Here is a 24,023-nt window from a genome sequence, read left to right as displayed (position 1 = left end):
TTGCAATGGTAAAATCTGAATCCTTGCATCATGAGAAAGATAGGTAAGTACTGCTGGAAACTAGCTGCCTCTTGGGGAAAAAAAATTCTGTGCATGGTGCTGTAAGCAAATGAACGTACAACACGTGGAAAAAATATACAACTGTGCCATCCTACCATCTATGGCTAATCAAACCAACATGTTTCCCAACACATCATCAGTCACAAGTGAACCGCTAGGTCCTCCCTAGATAAGAGAAGTAAAACTCAGTAGAGGAAATGAGACTGAACAAGAAACAAACAAGGTCAAATATGAAATTACCAATAAAGAGGAAGTTCTGCTATTGCTTAAGCAGAAACATGCAGTGTTTCCCATCACTCTTAATTCATAATGAAAGTTAAAATACTTGATTTCATTGAGAGTCTTTCGATTTGAAAAACTTATCATCCACATGTCCTCTAGCTAGAAATGTTACACTAAGTTGCAATGATCATTTTTGTTTGCTTGCTTTTGTAAATCAAATAAGTCAGGTGATTCTAACTGATGTCTTTGAACTTGAGAGAAAAAAAACCTATGCAGAAATCCCAAAACAGTGGCATGGCTGATAGACAAAAGATCTAGATCCAGGTTATTGCTATATGTTTGGCAATCTCTGCTGTAGAGCATCCGTTTTGTGCATACATCCAGTGAGCCACAACATGCTATTACATATGTTACATCTATCGCTGAATTTTGCTAGGTTTCAGAGTAGCAGCCGTGTTAGTCTGTATCCGCAAAAAGAAAAGGAGTACTTGTGGCACCTTAGAGACTAACAAATTTATTTGAGCATAAGCTTTCGTGAGCTACAGCTCACTTCATCGGATGCATAGCTCATGGAAGCTTATGCTCAAATAAATTTGTTAGTCGCTAAGGTGCCACAAGTACTTCTTTTCTTTTTGTGAATTTTGCTAGTGTCTTGTTAGCATCTTGCTTCTTTTGTTAGCCAGTTTTCTGTTGAAGATGGTGGCTTTCCCAAGATATACAATAGAATTTCTGACCATGGTGGCCAATCTGCATCTCTTTCAATAACATGGTCTTTATTCCCAATTTCCAACTTGGGTCCTTATGTTCTGCTGACCCAAATTCAGCCTTGCTTTCATTTTCAATATGATACAGTATCTGTCTTTGATTCTTATCTTAAGCTGTTGTGTAGTATTCCTGAGTGCTGTTAAATGCCTCCACGCCAGAGGCAGCTGCATTTCAATAACGAGTAAAGTGATCTCTGTATAAAATGGGTCAAATTCTGCTCAAACTATTGATATCAGAACCTTGATTGAACATCTCTTGTGTACTTAAAAAAAATCCCATGGCGTTTGTTGCTGTTGTTTTGTTTTTAAATTAGTGTGGTATGTGTCTCTATGTTTCATAGCCAATTTCTCTTTGAGGCAATTACATACTGCTTTAATAAGATTTCATCCTTCACTTGTTGTCCTAAATGACTGTATAGGGTTGGTAGGTTCTGTTTAAAAACACCAAAGGTGGCTTCTTTCAGTGGTAGGAGGAGTGATTCTTCAACAAATATAGTTTTGTAACTCTATAAAGCTCTTTCAAAGTGATGATGAATACTCTAGAAATAAGTGATTGCTGATTCTGCATCCTTGCTATTGAAGTTTGCTTATTTAGCTGTTAGGATTACTTTGGTGCTTACCTTAGCAGTTACTGTCTTGCTGAGATCTGAGAAATCACACCTCTGAGATCTACAACAAGCACTCTGTCCGCCTTGCCTTTGCTCCTTCCTGTTTTTATATATATAAATAAAAAATGTGGTCTAAATGCTGTTGACAGATGTTCAGCAACTTTAACACCATCCCTGTTTCTTTGTTTTATCTTCATCTTTCCATTTGTGCTAACACCACTGTGATTGATGACTGGCAACAGTAATAGAGGCACTGCTTTTCCAGATTGTCATAATTGGCTAAACTGCTCTCAGACTAAACCCCACTTGTGAGGGCACTGTGGGAAACATATGCTGCTGCTGCCTGTGATTTTTTTGGGGAAATAGAGGGATTCAATTTCCAGGGCTCTTCAACTGGTGTCTCTCATCTCTCAATTAAAAGAGGCAAATACAGCAGGGGTTCTCAAACTGGGGGTTGGGACCCCTCAGGGGGTCACGAGATTATTACATGGGGGTTGTGAGCTGTCAGCCTCCACCCCAAACCCCACTTTGCCTCCAGCATTTACAATGGTGTTAAATATGTAAAGAAGTGTTTTTAATTTTAAAAGGGGGGTCACACACAGAGGTCTGCTATGTGAAAGGGGTCACCAGAAGAAAAGTTTGAGAACCACTGAAATACAGGGTTGATGGACTTGTTGGCTCATTACTCTGGTAATGGCAGTTTTGTCAATCAGCTCCAGTAATTGTACCACTGAGAGGAGCTGGAGAGTGGTCTGCAGAGTAAGACAGTATTAGAAACCAAAGAAAATCACTATGGCACAATCTTTGAGAACATAGATGTGCATAATAGGAAGCTAAGGGCAAAATTTGGGGGTGTGGAATTAATGCTTTAGTAGTATTGTTGGAGATGGCCTGTATAACATTAATTCTTTCAGGTCACCATAGATAAACTGACCACTCTACCTTCATGGGTAAACAATTTACCCCACAACATATTGCTATAGGTCGTAATGGACTACTTTTAATTTCCTTTTGATTTTACCTTTAATTTTAAAAATTTTAACCTTATACTTCAAGCAGACTTTCTTTTTCTTTATTGAGCCTATTAACAATATAGAGTTCTATCTGCACTGCTGTGATAGTGAGCATATCAGAGCAAATTCATCCCTGAATTCATATCCATTTTCATTACTGACTTCAATGGAGTTACATGTGGGATGAATGTGGTCCAGGGTATGGAACCTGAGGAGAAATCCATTTTTGTGTTTCCAGGTCAAATCACTTAGTATATCCACCCCTATCTCACACCACAAATGGAAAGACAGGATAATGAAAAAGCCTGCTTTTCCACCAGTCCTCACAGCGGAGTTCTAGTAAATATTATTCAGTCTCTTTTCCATTCACCCAAACCTCCCTTTATTTAAAAATGACATTATTCAGGAGAAGAGACATTGCAAATGTTTTTAAAAAGGTTTTTCGTTTGGTTGTTTGCTTAAGCCCTGGCCCACAGCCTGAACTGAACCACCTCCTCCTTTCTGCTTTGTTTTATACTCTTTATAATTAACTTTAACATAGAAATGCAGGGTTGAGCTTTGCCACCAGCTGTATTTTCTGCTTGGAAAAATATCTGCTTACATAGCAGCCTGTCACTCACCACTACTCTATTGTGTCTGCAAAATGCACCTGCATGCATATTATTAGTCTTTTCAGATCATGTAAAATGGGATTACTATTTTGTTGGCTGCATGAAGAAAACCCAAAGAGTTGAAGGAAAAACAAAAAGGCAAAGGGGAGAGTTGCTGCCACAGAAATGAATCACCCTTGCAGATACCTCAGCGTGGCAACAAAACAGCAATATATATTAAAAGAAAATGTCTACTTATTTTAATAATAATGCTTAACACTCGTATAGTAATTTTCATTCATAGTTTTCAAAGCACAGTCCCCTTTTACTGATGGGGAAACTGAGGCACAGAGATGTTAAATTACTTGCCCAAGTTCGCATAGCAACTCAACGTCAGAAACAATAATAGACCTGAGGCCCCCTAACTTTCTCCTCCAGTATCGTACCCTCTTTACCGCTCTGCTGCTTCATGAAGGCTGTATGCTGCTAGATTCAAATTTCCTATTAAGCTTCTAACCTATAGAGCTGACTGTTTGGCTCACACATCAGAGGTAGGGTTTACCCCAATCTACTTGTGCTGTCCAAAAGGAGTGAAATGTAAGCAGTAAACTGCATAAACAGTGAACAAATAAATATATCTTCCTTTCAATTTTAATAATTTAGGATGTTAGTAACTAGCATAAAGGATTTAAAATATATAAAAATATTTAAGGTCAAATTTAGTCCTGATGTAAGCAACGCAACTGCACTGTAGTCAAAATCGCTGAGCCTGTTTATGTTAGCTTTGAGTTTGATGCCTGATTTTTAGCTTGACAGTTTAAATTTCAACAGCTTTTATCACTACAAGCTAGTTTTGCAATTTGTTCCACTGTTCAAAGAACAGTTGTACACATTTTTGAGTGATTTTTTTAAATTGAAATTTTACATTTTACAAAACAATAGCATAATCCAATAAATATACATAATTGATATAAAATAAAAATGTATATCGGTTTTTCTAAGTAATATTTTGTAAAAAAATAAAAACCACATCAACTAATAAAAACAAATTTAAAAAGGGCTATTTTGTAACAAAAGCACAGATGGTGGTGTAAAAGTATGTGTAGAGATTTGGTTCTTGCTATGGTATGGCAAAAAGTTGCATAACACCATGGTGTATTAAATCTTTATGAAACTGGAATTATATTCTTTAATTTTAAAGGAATTTTGAGAGGAAGGATGATTTTGTGCTTACAGTAGTGGACTAGGATGCAAGAGACTGGAATTCAGCTCCATGCTTTTGCCTAAAATTTCCTTTGTGCACATTGGCAAGTCACTTAAGCTAGGACCCCACAAAGAATTTCACTAAGTGTCTAACCAATTTATTTGGGCGTAAGCTTTCGTGGGCTAAACCCACTTCATCAGATGCATGCAGTGGAAAATACAGTAGGAAGATATATATACACAGAGTAGCAGATATACGTATATACACTTACATACAGAGAACATGAAAAAATGGGGGTTGCCATACCAATGCTAACAAGACTGATCAATTAAGGTGGGCTATTATCAGCAGGAGAAAAAAAACTTTTGTAGTGATAATCAGGATGGCCCATTTCAAACAGTTGACAAGTAGGTGTAAGTAACAGTGGGGGGAAAATTAGCATGGGGAAATAGTTTTTAGTTTGTGTAATGACTCATCCACTCCCAGTCTTTATTCAAGCCTAATTTAATCGTGTCCAGTTTGCAAATTAATTCCAGTTCTGCAGGTTTTCATTGTTTTTTGAAGTTTTTTTTGTTGAAGAATTGCGACTTTTAGGTCTGTAATTGAGTGCCCAAGGAGTTTGAAGTGTTCTCTGACTGTTTTTTGAATGTTATAAATTCTTGAAATCTGATTTATGTCCATTTATTCTTTTGCGTAAAGACTGTCCGGTTTGGCCAATGTACATGGCAGAGGGCCATTGCTGGCACATGATGGCATGTATCACGTTGGTAGATGTGCAGGTGAACGAGCCCCTGATGGTGTTGCTGATGTGATTAGGTTCTATGATGATGTCCCTTGAATAGATATGTTGACAGAGTTGGCAACGGGCTTTGTTAGGTTCCTGAGTTAGTGTTTTTGTTCTGTGGTGTGTGGTTGCTGGTGAGTGCTTGCTTCAGGTTGGGAGGCTGTCTGTAAGGGAAGATTGGCCTGTCTCCCAAGATCTGTGAGAGTGAGGGATCGTGCTTCAGGATAGGTTGTAGATCCTTGATGATGCGTTGGAGAGGTTTTAGTTGCAGGCTGAAGGTGACGGCTAGTGGCATTCTGTTATTTTGTTGGGCCTGTCCTGTAGTAGGTGACTTCTGGGTACTCTTCTGGCTCAATCAGTTTCTTCACTTCAGCAGGTGGGTACTGTAGTTTTAAGAATGCTTGACAGAGATCTTGTAGGTGTTTGTCTCTGTCTGAGGGATTGGAGCAAATGCAGCTGTATCTGAGACCTGTAGACAATGGATCATGTGATGTGGTCTGGATGAAAGCTGGAGGCATGTAGGTAAGTATAGCGGTCAGTAGGTTTCCGGTATAGGGTGGTTTTTATGTGACCATCACTTATTAGCACTGTAGTGTCCAAGAAGTGGATCTCTTGTGTGGACTGGTCCAGGCTGAGGTTGATGGTGGGATGGAAATTGTTGAAATCATGGTGGAATTCCTCAAGGGCTTCTTTTCCATGGGTCCAGATGATGAAGATGTCATCAATGTAGCGCAAGGGTAGAGTATTACAGGGGCATTAGAGTAGGGCATTAGGGGACAAGAGCTGAGGAAGCGTTGTGCTAAGTCACCTATAAAAATGTTGGCATACTGTGGGGCCATGCGGGTACCCATAGCAATGCCGCTGATTTGAAGGTATACATTGTCCCCAAATGTGAAATAGTTGTGGGTGAGGACAAAGTCACAAAGTTCAGCCACCAGATTTTCCGTGACATTATCGGGGATACTGTTCCTGACGGCTTGTAGTCCATCTTTATGTAGAATGTTGGTGTAGAGGGCTTCTACATCCATAGTGGCCAGGATGGTGTTTTCTGGAAGATCACCAATGGATTGTAGTTTCCTCAGGAAGTCAGTGGTGTCTCCAAGATAGCTGGGAGTGCTGGTAGCATAGGGCCTGAGGAGAGAGTCCACATAGCCAGACAATCCTGCTGTCAGGGTGCCAATGCCTGAGATGATGGGGCCTCCAGGATTTCCAAGTTTATGAATCTTGGGTAGCAGATAGAATACCCCAGGTCAGAGTTCTAGGGGTGTATCTGTGCAGATTTGTTCCTGTGCTTTTTCAGGGAGTTTCTTGAGCAGATGGTGTAGTTTCTTTTGATAACCTTCAGTGAGATCAGAGGGTAATGGCCTGAAGAATGTGGTGTGAGAGAGCTGCCTTTGTATCTTTGTCAATACAGACTAACACCGCTACCACTCTGAAACTAAGTGTCCAGACTCCTGGGCAGTTTTCAGCAGTAGAGCTGTAACCTCTCTGTCTCTCAATGGGACCATTTGTCTTGTCAGGTCAGACTATAAAATCTTCAGGCCAGGGAGTGCATCATAGTGTCGCCAAATAGGGTGACGAGGTGTCTGGTTTTCCCTATTTCCAACTCTTATAGTATTTGGTGTGCATTTTTTGTTTGTTTGTTTTTTATAGATTCAGCTTCTGGAGTTATGTGATTACAAGGGACTATCATCATATACTTGAAAAGTAAGTGTCTATCCTTCATGGTTATAGATGCTCGGAATCCTTAATCTTGACAGGTCAAAATGGAGACATCAAATAAAAATGTGTTTTTAAGGCAATTATGAGTTTTGAATGCTTGGTATTGACTGTGCTATTGTATTTGTGTCATCCTAGTGCATGAAGACCTAAGCCAAGCTCCTCGTGTGAAGTGCTGCATAGGATGACAAAATTTGTTAGTCTCTAAGGTGCCACAAGTCCGCCTTTTCTTTTTGCGAATACTGACTAACACGGCTGCTACTCTGAAACCTGTCATAGGATGACATAGGATTGTCGTTTAAAAAAAAGTAAAAGGGATAGAGAGAAATGCTTGGTAAAATAGTGACGTAAGAGCTACCTACAGTCAAAATCCAGGCGGCAAGTAAAAAGTACCCGTTGTTTTTAATGAATTAGGAACTAGCATAGTTTTATGGTGAGCAGGGTCTGAAAGCTGATGGGTTGCAAAAATCAGTGCTACAATGTAACCGCCCCTTTCCCTCCATGACCCCGCAGCCACAGGCGCCTCCCTCCGCGCCCATGGCCACTCCGCAGGGCCAGCAGCAGCACGCTCACGTGCGCGGAGCGGCGTCTCTTCCCCCGCCCTCGCGCGCATGCGCCTGCGGGAGCGCCGGGGGGGGGGGGCCGCGCGCGACGGCGGCCAGCGCGGGGCCGCGAGCCAGTGAGGCGGAGGCGCATGCGCAAGGGGATTTGAGGCCGGCGCCGAGCGTGGCTCGTTTGTCCGTACGGTGTGGCGGTTGCGGCGCGTGGCTGAGGGGTGTGCGGCTGCGCAGGTGAGGGGGCGGATAACGGGAGCGAGTCTCCCCCTTCCCCCCCCCCCCGCCGGGATTGAGGGGAATGTTGCGGCTGTTGCCTACAGGGAGCCTTCTTAGCTGGCGGGGCCGTGGAGCCGGGCGGCTCGTCGCGCGGCTGGGGCTGGGGCTGCAGCCGAGAGCCGGGGGGGGGGCGGCAGTTATGGCGGCGGGGTGGCTCTGTGAAGAGGGGTTACAGGGAGGGCTCGGTGGACCAAGCCTTGGATTGGGGCACGACGGGAGACCCGGGATCTGTCCCCGGCTCGGCCACGAGCCTGGTGGGTGACCTCGTGCACCTCACGTCGCCCGCCCGTGCCTCAGTTTCTCCAGCTGAGAAGCCGGGATCGTGCTCGGGGCCGCCTTTGCCAAGTGCCGTGAGCTCTAGAGGTGAAGTGAGACACGCAGGAGGTGGGCGGTGGTATTGGTGGGGCCTACCTGTGGTCGTCACCCACCGCCTTAGTGCGGTGCTGAGCCTCCTTCTCCAGGAACGTCCGTCAGTGCATTTGGTAGCTTGTCTTTTCCTCTCTCTGTGGCTTTGACCCTGGGGTAAGGAGGGATCTGTCTCACAGGCTGGGCAGTAATAACTTTCACACCGCTTCCTCCTTTTGCGCTGCGGTGCCTTTCTTCTCCTTGTTGGGTGAACATTTGCTTGACCTTGGCAGATTTCATGCCAGTCAAAGGAACCTGTTAGCCTGCCTCTCCGTTCCAACTCGGTAGCGTCACTCCTTTTAAAAAATTAAAATACAATTTTGGTTTTTAGTTCATTCCGATTTTTCTATTTAAACATGGATTTTATTTTTTAAAAATAAACCGCTTTAGAATTTAAACTTGAAATTGACAACTGACGTTAAGGCCTAACCTTGTTACAGTGCCCTAGAATATCAGGCTTGGAAAGGACCTCCGGAGGTCATCTAGTCCAAACCCCTGCTCAAAGCAGGACCAATCTTTTGGCCCAGATTCCTAAATGGCCCCCCAAAAGATTGAACTCCCAACCCTGGGTTTAGCAAGCCAATGCTCAAACCAAAATTTAAATTAAATACAAAAAATAATATTAAGCAAGTATGTGTTTGTTTAAAGAAAGGCCAACCACAGTGCTGGCAAAAGTCACTTGCCAGTTTTTTTGACAGCAGCAGCCTCTTCTGCTGGTACAGAGAGAATATTTTCTTCATTTCAGTTAATTCGACCTGTTCAATGAGTAGTTTATTAAAAGCCAATTGTGAGTTGAAGAAGCAAGAAAACTTGTTTTCCAATCTCTGAATAAAAATTGGATGTAAGGACGACATCTAATAGTTCTAAAATCTTGGAGGACATGGTGAACAGAAACAATCAATTCAGTTCACCAACGACAGCTAATAATTCCTTTGTTTAATAAATGTTAGTTTTAAATGCAAAATATGTTTTGATAAACTTTTTTCTTATGTACCCGGTACACTTAAAATGCACAAAACCAGCATTTAAAAAAATTAATTTATTTGAATTTCCATTAAAGTAGAGAATTTAATCAAGTAAAAAATGAATCATACAACATTTTCTAACAACATAATGTATAAAATAATATGAATAAATGTAAGTGATGTTAAATAATGTAAATGTGTATAAATACAGTGTATCCTGGTTAACATTAAGAAGCACCAAGTTTAGTACAAAGGCTATATTTAGTTTTTAATCAACACAGTTTAATAGTTACCAACCAATGAGAATAAATCTCTCTTTAGGAAAATAACATACAAATGCAAAACCGAGTTAAGATTTATTATTTAAATAATGATTTAAAATTGGTAATTTAAATTGCTATGGTTTAAGTCAGTACGCTTCTAGAAAATGAAGAGGCTCAGGCTAAGAGAAAAGAAAGGGGATTTTTTGGGAAAACTAGAGGGAGAGTTTGAAAGGTAAAGTGCACGCAACACAGGAAAAGGGAGTGGAATGGAGAGATGGAACTACCATTGTAGAATAAATGACAATAGCTAGTGGAATACAGAGAGGAAGAGACTCCCAGATATAGATAGAGGCCTGGTCTACACCAGAAAATTTAATTGGGTTAACTATGTCAATTGGGGTGCGGATTTTTCATGTGCCCTCTAGGGAGGTGGATTATCTACACCAGTGGGAGAACCTCTTCCCTTTGGCATAGGTAGAGTACACTGAATTACTCCTGGGGGGATTCTGCACCACTGCGCTTGCGCAGAATTTATGTCCAACCGCAGATTTCTTTGCTTCCCTGCAGAAAAATGACTTTTTGACAGGGAAGCAAAGGGAAGCCACAAAAGCGGTCATGCAACGCTCCCCAACAGTATGTTTCGGGGGCCCAGGGCAGCTGGCAGAGAGGTAAATCACTGTGGAGCAGGAGGAAGGGTGGGGGAAGACCCGGCTGGTGGCTCCTACTTTGCACCGGGCTCAGCCGCTAGGGCTGGGGAGGACAGGACTTCCTCTTCCCATGTACAGTATCTGGGGCCGGGCGAGATCCATCCCCAGATTTTTCCCACGGCTGGAGGAAGCTCTGCAAACTCACACCCCATCCCACCCCCTGCTTCCTGCACCCATCGCTCCTCAGCTCTACGGGGACAGATCCCTATATAGGTAGTTGCTCCCCCATTCACCCAACCCCCATGTGTCCATATCCCTTCATACCCAGTCCCTCCTGTCAAGCCTGACCCCCCCACACTCAGAAACCCCACCCATGCGCCCCACTCCCCCTGCACCTGGATCACCCAGACAAGCCAACCGCACCCAGATTCCCCACCCCACCTAGTCCCAACCAGCTGCATCTGGACCCCTGCGAGTGTGCCCCCCACACCCATACCCCCCGGCCGAGCTCTATACCCTTCCCCGCTGAGCCCCAACCACTTTCACCTGGACCTCTGCAGAGTCCCTTTACCGTTGCACCCAGAACCCCGCAACAAGACCCTGTGCATCCAGATCCCCCCTGCACCTGATCCTAAGCTGCCTGCCCCCGGATTCCACACAGAATCCTCTCAACCCACACCTCAATCCCTCCACAATTGGATCCTGCTATGCTGAGTCTCCCTGACCGCACCTGGCACAGGGGCAGGGCTCTAGGGTGTTTCTGGGACAGGCCCAGTCCTTGCGGTGTAACAAGGTTGCGGTGTAACACTGCTGAGTCCATGTCTATGGGGGAGCTGCACAGTGGTCTCCCACGTCTCTGCAGCCAGTGGCTTGTGCTCCCCAATGCCATGCTGGAGCTTCCAAATTTATTTGATAAATAAAATTGGGAGAATTTTAAAATATTGCATGGAGAATTTTTTTTTTTTTTTGGTGGAGAATTTTTAATTTTTGTGCAGAGTATCCTTAGGAGTAATTGAAGTGCTACAGCGGTTCAGCATTTCACTTGTAGACAAACTAAGGGTAGGGGGAAGAGACAAACACTTGGGATAAGTTCAAATTTTGTTTAATATACAGTTAGTGCAAAAATGTTACAACTAGAGCTGATCAAAAACTTTTTTTGTGAAAAAGTATCTTTTTTTTCAGCCAGCTGTAATGATAATAAGCCACTCAAGTGTTATGTTTTAAATAAAATGGATCTGATTGTAGATGGTAGGATGAAAGAGAAAAACCGTCTGAAATTTGCATAAGTCACTAAAACCAGAAAGCACTAGAGCTGTTCAAAAAAGAGTCAGTCGTCAGCACCTGGATAACTTAGGGTCTTGTGCTTTAAGAATGAAAAAATTTCAATAGTAATTTAATAAACGCCTAGGGTTGGTACTGTCTATATTCCATTAGTACTGCTAATATCTGTTATCTTGCATTCTTCTCCATTGTGAGGGATTTGTTTCTGACTCACCATTTTTTTTAATATGTTGATCCCCATTTTGTTGAACTCAGCAAGTCCAACATATTTGTGAAGTAAACCCTGATTTACCTGCTTTATACATGTTTTGAGGCTTGATTGATTTCAGTTTATAAAACGTCTGTTTCCCCTCAATCCCAATTCAAGCTCTGTGGCAAGCAACCTTAAACTTCAGAGTCTTTAGTTTTCTCTTTGGAATATGCTGGTGTCTTTCCTGCAGGCTCTATGAAGAATGTTGCAGTTGAATATATGATTTCTCTCTTGCACATCTCAAATGTATATGTAGTCCAAATACAAAAAAGTCTGTATTTTCTAAAATTATTTACATTTTGAGACATGTACAGTTTGACACTTTGGGGGAGGGAGGTGAAAAAATAGGCTCTCACCAGTATCTAAGAAGTGCATCTGTCATTATGCTATATGTTCTCTCTTAAGAATTTGAACTTAGAAAATGAATGTTTTTCTTCTTTTAAGCTCCACTCATACTCTGAAAACTGCAAGGACTCATAGATCTGCCTGCATGGTTCTCCATGCAGGACCAGAAAATACTTAAGCAAACGTGCTGTTTTTTTAAGTGTATAAGCACTTACAATATTTTTTTGCAGAGGTGAATAAAACAATCTGACTTTTGTGGAAGAAACTTCTTCAGTAGAACATTATAAACAGTACTAGCAATTGATGCTCATGTGCAGAAGTTGCAGGATATAGATAACTATTGTAACTCGAGAGATGCTTTGGTGGTTGAGTGATAGGTTTCTGCTCAGAAAGGACCTTTCTTTCTTATATGGGGAAGTTGTGGCTCCTCCCTAAATCAGTAATGCTTTTAACTTCATTATTCTTTTGTTTGTGAGTGGGGCAGGGAGGCGATGTATGCCAAAGTCATACCATGTCTAGCCGTTGTAAATAGTATGTTATATGTATTTATTAAATAGCATTTATAAATTGTTGTAATGGTATCTAGATATCATTTACAAAATAACACAAAATGGTCAAGATTTACAGCTTTCTAATTTGAAATCAACACTGTAAATTAAGTGTCTGGCACATAAACTTGATTTGTGAGTTTCATAAAAATATTCAAGATATATGTAATTTCTCAAAAATTAGCTGTAGTATCATTTGATTTAAACTAATTGGTTTTAGTGTATTTATATAGGGAATTGAAAGAGACTTAGTCAACAATTAGGTCTTTAAATTCAGGCACAGAATTTATTTTATTATCCCACTGGTATGTAATAGACTTTTGCACACAACTATACTTTAAGTCAAAAGTGTGCTTTTAGACTTCATCCATACACGGAGATTAGAATAAAATCCCAAATGCGTAAGGTAGAAATCAAAACTTGTCTGTCTTCTGTTTAGTGAAGAAGAAAAAGGGCAAACTAATAACCAGTGCTAATCTCACTATTTTCTCTTTTAAAACTTTTTTCTAGGTGATGGAAAAAATCTCTATGATGTGACAGTTAAGAAGCAGTCATGTCAACTCTCTGTCCACCTCCTTCTCCTGCAGTTGCCAAGACGGAGATCTCGTTGAATGGGGACTCACCATTACTAGCTGCTACTTTTGCCTACTGGGACAATATTCTTGGACCTAGAGTCAGACACATCTGGGCCCCAAAGGCAGAACAGATGCTTCTCAGTGATGGAGAAATAACTTTTCTTGCAAATCACACATTGAATGGGGAAATACTTAGGAATGCAGAGAGTGGAGCAATAGATGTGAAGTTTTTTGTCTTGGCAGAAAAAGGAGTAATTATTGTGTCATTAATCTTTGATGGAAACTGGAATGGGGACAGAAGTACATATGGACTATCAATTATACTTCCACAAAGTGAACTTGGCTTCTATCTTCCTCTTCACAGAGTGTGTGTTGATAGGTTAACGAATATTATAAGGAAAGGAAGAATATGGATGCATAAGGTAGGTTTGTTGTTCATTGCAACCAAATGTTAAAAACCTGGTAATACCTTTAATCAACACAGAGAACTAGCATTGTATAGAAAATAGGTACATGTTTTGTAAAGGCAACAATCTCCCTGAGTCACATTGCATAACAATCCAAGAAACAAACTCTCATAGATATATAAATAATATCTCTACCTCAATACAACTGCTGAAGTTATATGTTAAAAATTGATTCTAATGTTACCAAATTTAGGGCCTGCACCGGAGCACATGCAACTTCTATCAGGGCTGGTAATGACTTGCCTGACGTCCCCTACAGTTTCATAGATTCATAGATACTAAGGTCAGAAGGGACCATTCTGATCATCTAGTCCGACCTCCTGCACAACACAGGCCACAGAATCTCACCCACCCACTCCTACGAAAAACCTCACCTATGTCTGAGCTATTGAAGTCCTCAAATCATAGTTTAAAGACTTCAAGGAGCAGAGAATCCTCCCTCAAGTGACCTGTGCCCCATGCTACAGAGGAAGGCGAAAAACCGCCAGGGCCTCTCCAATCTGCCCTGGAGGAAAATTCCTTCCCGACCCCAAATATGGCGATCAGCTAAACCCTGAACATATGGGCAAGATTCACCAGCCAGATACTACAGAAAATTCTTTCCTGGGTAACTCAGATCCCATCCATCTAATATCCCATCTCAGGGGATTAGGCCTATTTACCCTGAATATTTAAAGATCAATTAATTACCAAAATCCCATTATCCCATCATACCATCTCCTCCATAAACTTATCAGATAGATAAGATAGCCAGATAGATCTTTTGCCCCCACTGCTTCCCTTGGAAGGCTATTCCAAAACTTCACTCCTCTGATGGTTAGAAACCTTCGTCTGATTTCAAGTCTAAATGTCCTGGTGGCCAGTTTATACCCATTTGTTCTTGTGTCCACATTGGTGCTGAGCTTAAATAATTCCTCTCCCTCTCCTGTATTTATCCCTCTGATATATTTATAGAGAGCAATCATATCTCCCCTCAACCTTCTCTTAGTTAGGCTAAACAAGCCAAGCTCCTTAAGTCTCCTTTCATAAGACAAGTTTTCCATTCCTTGGATCATCCTAGTAGCCCTTCTCTGTACCTGCTCCAGTTTGAATTCATCCTTTTTAAACATGGGAGACCAGAACTGCACACAGTATTCTAGGTGAGGTCTCACCAGTGCCTTGTATAATTGTACTAAAACCTCCTTATCCCTACTGGAAATGCCTCTCCTGATGCATCCCAAAACCGCATTAGCTTTTTTTCACAGCCATATCACATTGGCAGCTCATAGTCATCCTATGACCAATCAATCCTCCAAGGTCCTTCTCCTCTTCTGTTACTTCTAATTGATGCGTCCCCAGCTTATAACTAAAATTCTTGTTATTAATCCCTAAATGTATAACCTTACATTTCTCACTATTAAATTTCATCCTATTACTATTACTCCAGTTTACAAGGTCATCCAGATCCTCCTGTATAATATCCCGATCCTTCTCCAAATTGGCAATACCTCCCAGCTTTGTATCATCTGCAAACTTTATTAGCACACTCCCACTTTTTGTGCCAAGGTTTGTAATAAAAAGATTAAATAAGATTGGTCCCAAAACCGATCCCTGAGGAACTCCACTGGTAACCTCCCTCCAACCTGACAGTTCACCTTTCAGTAGGACCCGTTGCAGTCTCCCCTTTAACCAATTCCTTATCCACCTTTTGATGTTCATATTGATCCCCATCTTTTCCAATTTAACTAATGCCCCATGTGGAACGGTATCAAATGCCTTACTGAAATCTAGGTGAATTAGATCCACTGTGTTTCCTTTATCTAAAAAATCTGTTACTTTCTCAAAAAAGGACATCAGGTTGGTTTGGCACCATCTACCTTTTGTAAAACCATGTTGTATTTTGTCCCATTTACCATTGACTTCAATGTCCTTAACTAATTTCTCCTTCAAAATTTTTTCCAGGACCTTGCGTACTACAGATGTCAAACTAACTGGCCTGTAGTTACCCGGATCACTTTTTTTTTTCCTTTCTTAAATATAGGAACTATATTAGCAATTCTCCAATCATTCGGTACAACTCCTGAGTTTACAGATTCATTAAAAATTCTTGCTAATGGGCTTGCAATTTCAGGTGCCAATTCCTTTAATATTCTTGGATGAAGATTATCTGGGCCCCCCGATTTAGTCCCATTAAGCTGTTTGAGTTTCGCTTCTACCTCGGATATGGTGATATCTACCTCCATATCCTCATTCCCATCTTATAATTTTGATTGAAAAAGTGGTAAACTTTGACTTTATTTTAAAGTGTCTGTTTGATGTGGAGGGGGAGAATTCTAGTTTTATCTTGTGTACTAGAACCTAGACAATTTAAAAAAAAAATTATAAAAGAGCACCTCTTAAAAGTTACTTGATTCTGTTTTTGAGGTAGGAGATGGGAGATAAATTATCTTGTATTTCCCATTTTGTCAGAGTACTCAACTTATTGATTCCATAGGATAACCTGTGGAAGCTTGTCTTCCAGCACATCTAGTCTTGATATTTTTGTCAGATTTACAAAGGAAGAACAGGTTTCAGAGTAGCAGCCATGTTGGTCTGTATCCGCAAAAAGAAAAAGAGTACTTGTGGCACCTTAGAGACTTATGCTCAAATAAATTTGTGAGTCTCTAAGGTGCCACAAGTACTCCTTTTTTTAAAGGAAGACTAGGCATTTAAACTCCCATTTTCTCTAGATGAGGGCAATGTCACAAATATTTCATGCCCAGTCATATCTCCCAACATTCAAATATGCTGTTTAGCAGTTAATTCTGTAAAAATCATATGTTAGTTATGTATATCATGATCTTGTGCTTGTGGACAGATGTTTTCTTCATTTTGTGTTGTTTAGCTTTGGTTTCTATGCTTTGACGTTTTTGAGACAAAATGATCAAATTCAACATGAGACTTTATTTTTAGAAGTAGTCATATATTTGTTTCCTGATGCACAGAATTAAAGATTTTCATGATGAAATCATGGAGTTGTAGCTGCACTGGAACTTACAGAAAATGTTCTGTCAACCCCAAAAATCTAGTTGTGAGATCTTTGACTTTATTTATTTGTTTTCCCATCCGCTGTTATTGGAACAGACAGGCTCAGTCAGCAGCAGAGTGCTAAGCTCTGAAAGAAAGTTATTTATCCTTGTTTTTTCTTGAGCAGTTATGAGCCCTTCTACATAAGTTATCTCTATCCCAGCTCAATCCTTGCCCCCAATAGAGAGACCTCAGTGATAGATGCTCTAAATTTGTTTACAAATGTAGCATTATATACATTTTAGATACCAGTGCCTAACAGTTTCTGGGCATAATAATATAACATTAAAACATAAATTATTAAAATGGGAAAATGCGTAAAACTGTGGCTCTTGGAGCAGAAACATCAGTTATCAATCAACCCAACATGCCAGGTTAAAATGGAAAACAAATGGCTCGAAGTCTTGCCTTAATTGATGCCACCAGTGTGTGTTGGCATTCCTACCAGATACCATGTCTTCCAGGTTTTCAAGAGTTCTGTTATAGGATGGTCAGCAGCTCCAACCAGATTGTATTAGGAAGGAGAAACTCGCTATGAATTTGAAATAGCATCCTGCATTGGAATATCCACTTAGAGTCAGATATATGCAGAGCAATGTTTAGAATAATGGACATAGACAGACAAGCAACTTTTAGAAGTCATTCCAAATGGGTCTAGAATCCTGTCTAGCTTTTACAAAGCTAGATATTTGAAGTGTTATGTGTATGTCCAATAATTCCTAGCAGTTGTATTTCAAAAGAGAAAAAGGATTATAGTAATTTGTTCAGTTTCAATTACATAAAAACTGACGCTTTTTTTTTAAACCAAGAATCTTGTTTGTCAAGAAGTTATTTCTCATTGAAGCCTAAGTCAAGGAGGGGGAAGTGCCTTTAAAGGATCTATATAGCACCAATGTTGTTTTTCACAGGCACTTGTTTCAGATTCATTTAGGTTTTATCATTGGCAGGAGGAAATCTACTCTAACTTGTTTCTTTCTTCATCTATTCTGAGGAGTTATGCAAGCTTTCTGTTCTGCAATTGATCAGCCTTGAGTAGCTCAATCACAGGAGACTAAGCAAACCTGTGAAAGCTGTGGCAACTCTTCAGCTTCTATAAGAAGACATCTCGGGAATGTGCAGAATCTTCATTGCCTAGAATGTTGTTCTAACTATGCCGTTCATTAAGGCCAATTTTTCATAGCATATTATGCTGAATTGTTGTAAATGATTATGTTCACCATCATATTTGCTACTGAGGTTCTGATGACTTGAAGCTACCAGAGTTCTCGTTGAATTTTTGGTGTGATCTCTTGTGTATCCTGTGGTGAAGTACCTTGACGTTTCCATGGATGTCTGCAATATTTAGTTCTAGAACAGTTCATGTATTGAAGATGTGCCAGTATCTCAAGATATGGAACAAATCCCCTTCCCAAAAGCAAATAAGTTTCCTCTTTTGCATTTTTCCCTTTTTTTGTTAGGATGGAACAACTTAGTTTTTTCACTGCAAAAGGAGTAAGTAAAAATCAGTGTAGCTTAATTCAGTATCTTTATTTACCATGAGACAGATTAATTTGGTATTTTCTTGATCAGATGGTGAAGGATATTTTTGTTTTATTTTAGCCTTCCCCCACCTCCCCTGGAAAGTTAGAGGTTTATGGGGGGTGGGTGCGGGGGGGGTTAGTATTTGCCACAAAATAGCTCTATAAAGGAAAATGCATTGAACATCAAAATGTGAATCAAAGAGGTGTGACTCTACAGGGAAGAAAGTTTACCAGTTGACTGATGGGTGCATAATTGTATAGCCAAATACTGGAGTTTTTTAACTTTTGTGAAAATTGACTGCTTCTCTTGCTCAGGAGAGGCAAGAACATTTCCAGAAGATTGTCTTGGAAAGCACGGAGAGAATGGAGGATCAGGTAAGAGAGACTGACTGATGCATATGGCATACCGTCAGAAAGCTATTACTGGAACTGGTGACTGTAGAAGTTGGTACTGCTGTTTGTTTTTGGGATCCAGGAAGATATTTTTGGACTAGCAGAGTGAGCTGCCATGCACAGAAGGCAATCTTTGTGAAGATAAGATGGTGGAAGCTCTGACCAAATTGAAGGAAATTATATCCCCCGTCGCTTTATGGGTAAAGTGGAAATCTGTGACGAATATTACCTTTCAGAAATGGGGGGGCCACTTACTTGAACATGATGTTCTCCAAAGATAGCAACTTCCTTACATTTATTCTCTTCTACCCAAGTTTACTTCTGGGTAGGTTTTTGCTAGGTCATTAGTCAGCTGGGTCAGAGAACTGATGCTTGGTAACTATTATCTTGTAACTATCCAAGAGAGAAGTCATTATAGACTTCGTGGCTGAGATTACAAAGAGAATTTGGTTTCTGAAGCAATACGTATGAAAGCACAACCCTAGAGCTTCTTGCAAAGTATAAGACCAGAGAAATCATCATTTGATTCCGATGCTAATCTAAGAATGAGTCTGTATCTGTCCCTTGTCTCTTAAAACATGCACTTTTCGAAATATAATACTTCCTGATACACGATGATACAATCACCTGCTTCTAGATCTACCCTGTCCAAGTCAAGTCAAATTGATTGGGTATTTAGCGTAAAAGCCTTGAAACGAATTATAAACATTCTTGTTACTGGGTCAGCTGCTTGTTTCCAGTTTGCTATTTTTGATGAGCAAAACTGAAAAACGTATGTATCAATTTCCTGTTCCTTTCTAGTCTTGTGGTCTTGCCAACCTCCCCACCAAAAAATAAAAAAGCTAAAATTGTTCTGTCTTTAGTGTTAAAAATTTCTGTTACTAGTAGCTTTCTATACTGCATGGTATGCTTTTATTTCACAACATGTTATTTATTGCACAGGGCCAAAGCATCATTCCAATGCTGACAGGAGAAGTTATTCCTGTAATGGAACTTCTTTCATCTATGAAATCCCACAGTGTGCCAGAAGAAATAGATGTAAGTCCTTATGTTTGCTGCTTTTTGAAAAGGAAGCAACTATGCCACTTTTATTGATTTGGCCTTTAGTAAAATAAGTCATTCATACCATAAGTCATTATGCTCTTTAACTGTTGGCACAGAAAACTCTCCTAAACCGTATTTTTGCTAATAGCAGTTTCTCATAAATATCTGAGCAGTAGCAATAATTTTTGATCAACACTTAGCAAAATTGGCTGTCAACTGTATAAAGCTTTTTAAAAAGGGAAAGGAAAAGATAATTCATCAAATAAAATTAACATTAGGGGAAAGAGCTTTAATGGTGAGATCTGTTAGAATGTGGAATAATCCTTTCCTGGACAGGAGAGAAAATACCATTACATGGGCCAGTTTAAAATATTTTGATTGAAGCACTAAAAATATACTGTTGGGAACAAGGTATCAGTAGTGGTTGAGCTGGGGGGAATGGATTAGATGTCTCTTAATATCTGTTGACCTCCTTCAGAAGTTAATGGCTTAAAATGGGAAGAGCTGTATTTCTGTGAGTCTTAAACGTGCTTGATTCCTCGCAATTGTGAAATTGAGATTGTTTAGGATTCACTTAAGCTATCACCACATATAATTAAAAATCCAAAATAAAATGTTTTTAATATGGCTTGTTACACCATGTCCTCTAACCCTTCTTTCTGTTCCTTTGCACTCCAGATAAGTGATACAGTGTTAAATGATGATGACATTGGAGACAGTTGCCATGAAGGTTTTCTCCTCAAGTACGGTCTTGTTCTCTGTTTTATGCTGTTGTGAAACCACTTTAAAAGTAAATGATGCCAGTGTCTCTTAATTGGTTGTGTTTAGGCTTGGAAGGATTAGATTTTATTGGTAAATATCAGTTTCTCCAGTTATGCACAAAGCAACAAAAAAATCTGTCGATGATCAAAATTTACTGATAGGCAAGTAAGAAAAATGCTGCTTGAGAAATTGCAAGCATTTGATTTGATATTTGATCTGTTTATTTTGACATGAAATGTTGACAATTTGTGTTTTACTGGTTACAAAGCTTTAACTTTTTGAATCTCAGTATCTTTTGTCATTAAATAATTGTTGTCTGACACCCCCTCCTCATAATTTCCCACCAATGTGAAAATTTAAATAGAAAAATGCTTAAAAATAAACTAACTAAATAAAATAAATAAATAAAATGTATGTCAAAATAATTTTAAAAAAATCCAATTCTGCAAAGTCTAGTTGTATTGGTGGTTAAGGGTTAATTTGGGATGAGGAGATATTAGTGCTGGTATCGCTTCTTTATATGTCTGCCTAAGTGATAGCATTAAGATTGTTTCCGTTTTAAATGAATGGTCGTGGGTTTATGGCTCTTAAAATTTATGTGATGATCTCTATCGACCCATTTTGGCATAAGTATAGGATAGCTGTTTCTTATCACTGGAATGACATGCTTAGATAAAGCATTAATTGATAAGGGTTATATTACTTTGAAAATGGCATAGGAGCCTGGAAACTGTTAAAAGTATATAGGGGTACATAGACAAAGGGTTTTTAGTTTCTTAACACAGTAAGTTGGGTAGTGGTTATGTCATAGGAAGTTTAGGAAAAGTCATGAGTTAAAGTCACAGGTAAAGAATAACAAATCCATAAATGTTATGCACGTTCTTCTACTTAGAATGTTTAATTCTTCCATTTTCTTTAACATAAAAATAGTTAACCATTAGTAAATTAGTACACAAATGTCTCTTGTGTTAGGAAATCACATACACTTCCATCTTTAATGGCTCTCATTGATAGTCTGTCATTCCTCAAAACGTCTCTGTGTAATTGCCTGGTGAATTTAGATTGTACCTAGCTCATAGAACTGTCACTATGTTCTACAGCACCAAACACCCACAGTATTACACAAATTAAAATGAAAAGGAGTACTTGTGGCACCTTAAAGACTAACAAATTTATTAGAGCATAAGCTTTCGTGAGCTACAGCTCACTTCATCGGATGCATTCGATGAAGTGAGCTGTAGCTCACGAAAGCTTATGCTCTAATAAATTTGTTAGTCTTTAAGGTGCCACAAGTACTCCTTTTCTTTTTGCGAATACAGACTAACACGGCTGCTACTCTGAAACCACAAATTAAAATATTGACTATGTTGTTAATACCTAGCAGTTTCATAGCATTTAGCGTTCATAAAGCATTTTGTTGCAAGGATTTATTTAGGTTTTTAATCCTGAGGCAAGTTAGCTTTTAGAAATATATAGGAATGGCCATACTGGGTCAGACAAAGATCCATCTAGCCCAGTATCTTGTCTTCCGATAGTGGCCAATGCCAGGTGCCACAGAGGGAATGAACAGGTAATCACCAAGTGATCCATTCCCTGTCGCCCATTCCCAGCTTCTGGCAAACAGAGGCTTGGGACATCATCCTTGCCCATCCTGGCTAATAGCCATTGATGGACCTATCCTCCATGAATTTATCTAGTTCTTTTTTTAACCCTGTTATAGTCCTGGCCTTCATAACATCCTCTGGCAAAGAGTTCCACAGGTTGACTGTGCGTTGTGTGAAGAAATACTTCCTTTTGTTTGTTTTAAACGTGCTGCCTATTAATTTAATTTGGTGACCCCTAGTCCTTGTGTTTATAGAAGGACTAAATAACACTTTCTTATTTACTTTCTCCACACCAGTCATGATTTCATAGACCATGATTTTACATTGAGTGCATATCACTAGATGGTTTAAGTAGGTGAATTGCTTTCCACCAATACACATCAAGAGAAATTGGTCCTGTGATGATGTAGCATTCTATTAGTATGGCTCTGGTACAACAAATAACAGTACCTTGCTCTTTTGTTTTTGATTATGATCTAGGTACAGAGCATAGCACTTGTTCACTGTATATTCTCATTACTGAATAGCTGCATTATAACTGATTCAGTAAACAAACATGGTGTATGCACCAGAGCTACACATTGCAAATAGCCTGTTCAGCTGAGCTTCTTATGCTGCACTACTCACAGTTATGCCCTTGAGGAATAGGGGAGCTTCCTGGCTTTTGCCAGATTACAATTTTAAACTTGTCATGGCTTCGGTATATATTTTGATTTTTTTTGTTCATTGAGTAAAAAGTGGACTTGACAAAGTGACTATACTAATTTTGACCTTGTAACTTAAGCACAGTCATGCGTCCTTATGGAATTCCAAAATGCAACTGCAGAAATATATTCATACATACAAAGAACTCTTCAGTGTTGTGTGCTACCTTGGATCCTGAAGTGGTGGTGGTGGTTTTTTGTACTGAGATACGTGGTAGCAGATGCTTGTGGGATCAAAGCCCTGATGTGTTTAGTAATTGAAAGAAGCAAGACTCGGAACCTTACTGTAGTGCCTATATTCCTTTACCAATGAAAGCTGTTTAATCACAGTATAATTCAAGTTCCCTTAATTTGAAGATATAATTTTACTTTTGCTTATCTTAAATAAATTACCTTATACTCTTAGACACTAAACCCATAATTGAGTTAGTCCTCCGGTAACTTAATTCAGTTCAGCCAGGATGGCTTCATAGTAATATTTTAAAAACCAGATTGCTATTTCTTAAATGAATTGAACTAAAATTTAGACATTATGAAAATCCAAAGGTCTAGTAATGTAAGTAAAGAAAAATCTGTTTGAAGCCTGCTTTTTTGTTTTGTGTTTCATTTCTGCATGTAGAATTATGTTGAAGCACTTCTTTTGGAGTAGTCCATTGTGTTTATTAATTTGTATTTTGTTTTAATCTGCAGTGCCATCAGTTCACACCTACAAACTTGTGGTTGCTCTGTGGTTGTAGGTAGCAGTGCAGAGAAAGTTAATAAGGTAAATGCATTTTATAATTCTCAAAATTGGATTCTGATTACTGTATTTGGACTGTCAGAAGATTATCTGCAGTAATGTAAAAGTGGCAATTAATGAGAAATAAAATTTAACTGAATAATATTTTACATTTCCCACAAATATATTTGATGTGGAGGGGGCAGCACTGTATTGCTATTGAACTTTTTTATTTGTATGATTGTTACATTATTTTTCATACTCAATTACCAATTACTAGTGCATTGTTTGTATTCTGACAGTTCTTGGCGACTAATTTATTTTATTGTGCATATGAAATTATGGAAAATGAGGCTATAGTTTTAGGGGATTCGATTTTTTTTTTATTAGCCAGATGCATAAACTGATGGCATCTGGATTAATATTTAGCAATTCAGCCATGGCAATGAGTTTTATCTAAATAAATCGGTCTATGCCTAATTTTGTCGTATTGAATACCCAACTGCAGAGTAAAACTTGCTGTGCTGCTGCATGACAAATTGCCTTTACACAATATCTAATGAGCACCAAACAATTGAGTCACTTGTGCGTATGTAAGATGCAAACTTTCTAGAGCCCCAACCTTAGTTCTTTGATTTTTCCTTGCACTTCTGTTCTGTGCTGCAGTTTCCCCATGATCCTCAGAGCCTT

At 39.5% G+C, this 24,023-nt stretch overlaps 1 protein-coding gene across 6 annotated transcripts in view; it reads left to right on the top strand.

Annotated features, from left to right (window-relative positions):
* Window positions 1-7,588: 7,588 nt before the first annotated feature.
* The window catches only part of C9orf72 (C9orf72-SMCR8 complex subunit), a 28,725-nt gene continuing 12,290 nt past the window's right edge, over window positions 7,589-24,023 (top strand). For 3 of the 6 annotated variants that reach the window (XM_043514678.1, XM_043514680.1, XM_043514681.1), the window contains exons 1-6: window positions 7,629-7,755; window positions 13,001-13,498; window positions 18,424-18,483; window positions 19,444-19,539; window positions 20,224-20,288; window positions 23,306-23,378. In XM_043514678.1, the coding sequence (XP_043370613.1) occupies window positions 13,055-13,498; window positions 18,424-18,483; window positions 19,444-19,539; window positions 20,224-20,288; window positions 23,306-23,378 (738 nt within the window). In that variant the 5' untranslated portion in view covers window positions 7,629-7,755; window positions 13,001-13,054. Of the gene's footprint in view, window positions 7,756-11,066; window positions 12,490-13,000; window positions 13,499-18,423; window positions 18,484-19,443; window positions 19,540-20,223; window positions 20,336-23,305; window positions 23,379-24,023 lie in introns of those variants that run through there. The other 3 variants (XM_038403382.2, XR_006281412.1, XM_043514679.1) reach the window with 3 other exon arrangements.

This window comes from Dermochelys coriacea, chromosome 5, assembly GCF_009764565.3.
Source record: "Dermochelys coriacea isolate rDerCor1 chromosome 5, rDerCor1.pri.v4, whole genome shotgun sequence".
NCBI classification, from domain to species: Eukaryota; Metazoa; Chordata; order Testudines; family Dermochelyidae; genus Dermochelys; species Dermochelys coriacea.
The sequence above is the reverse complement of the archived record's forward strand: the minus strand, read 5'-3'. Positions and strand labels throughout refer to the sequence as shown.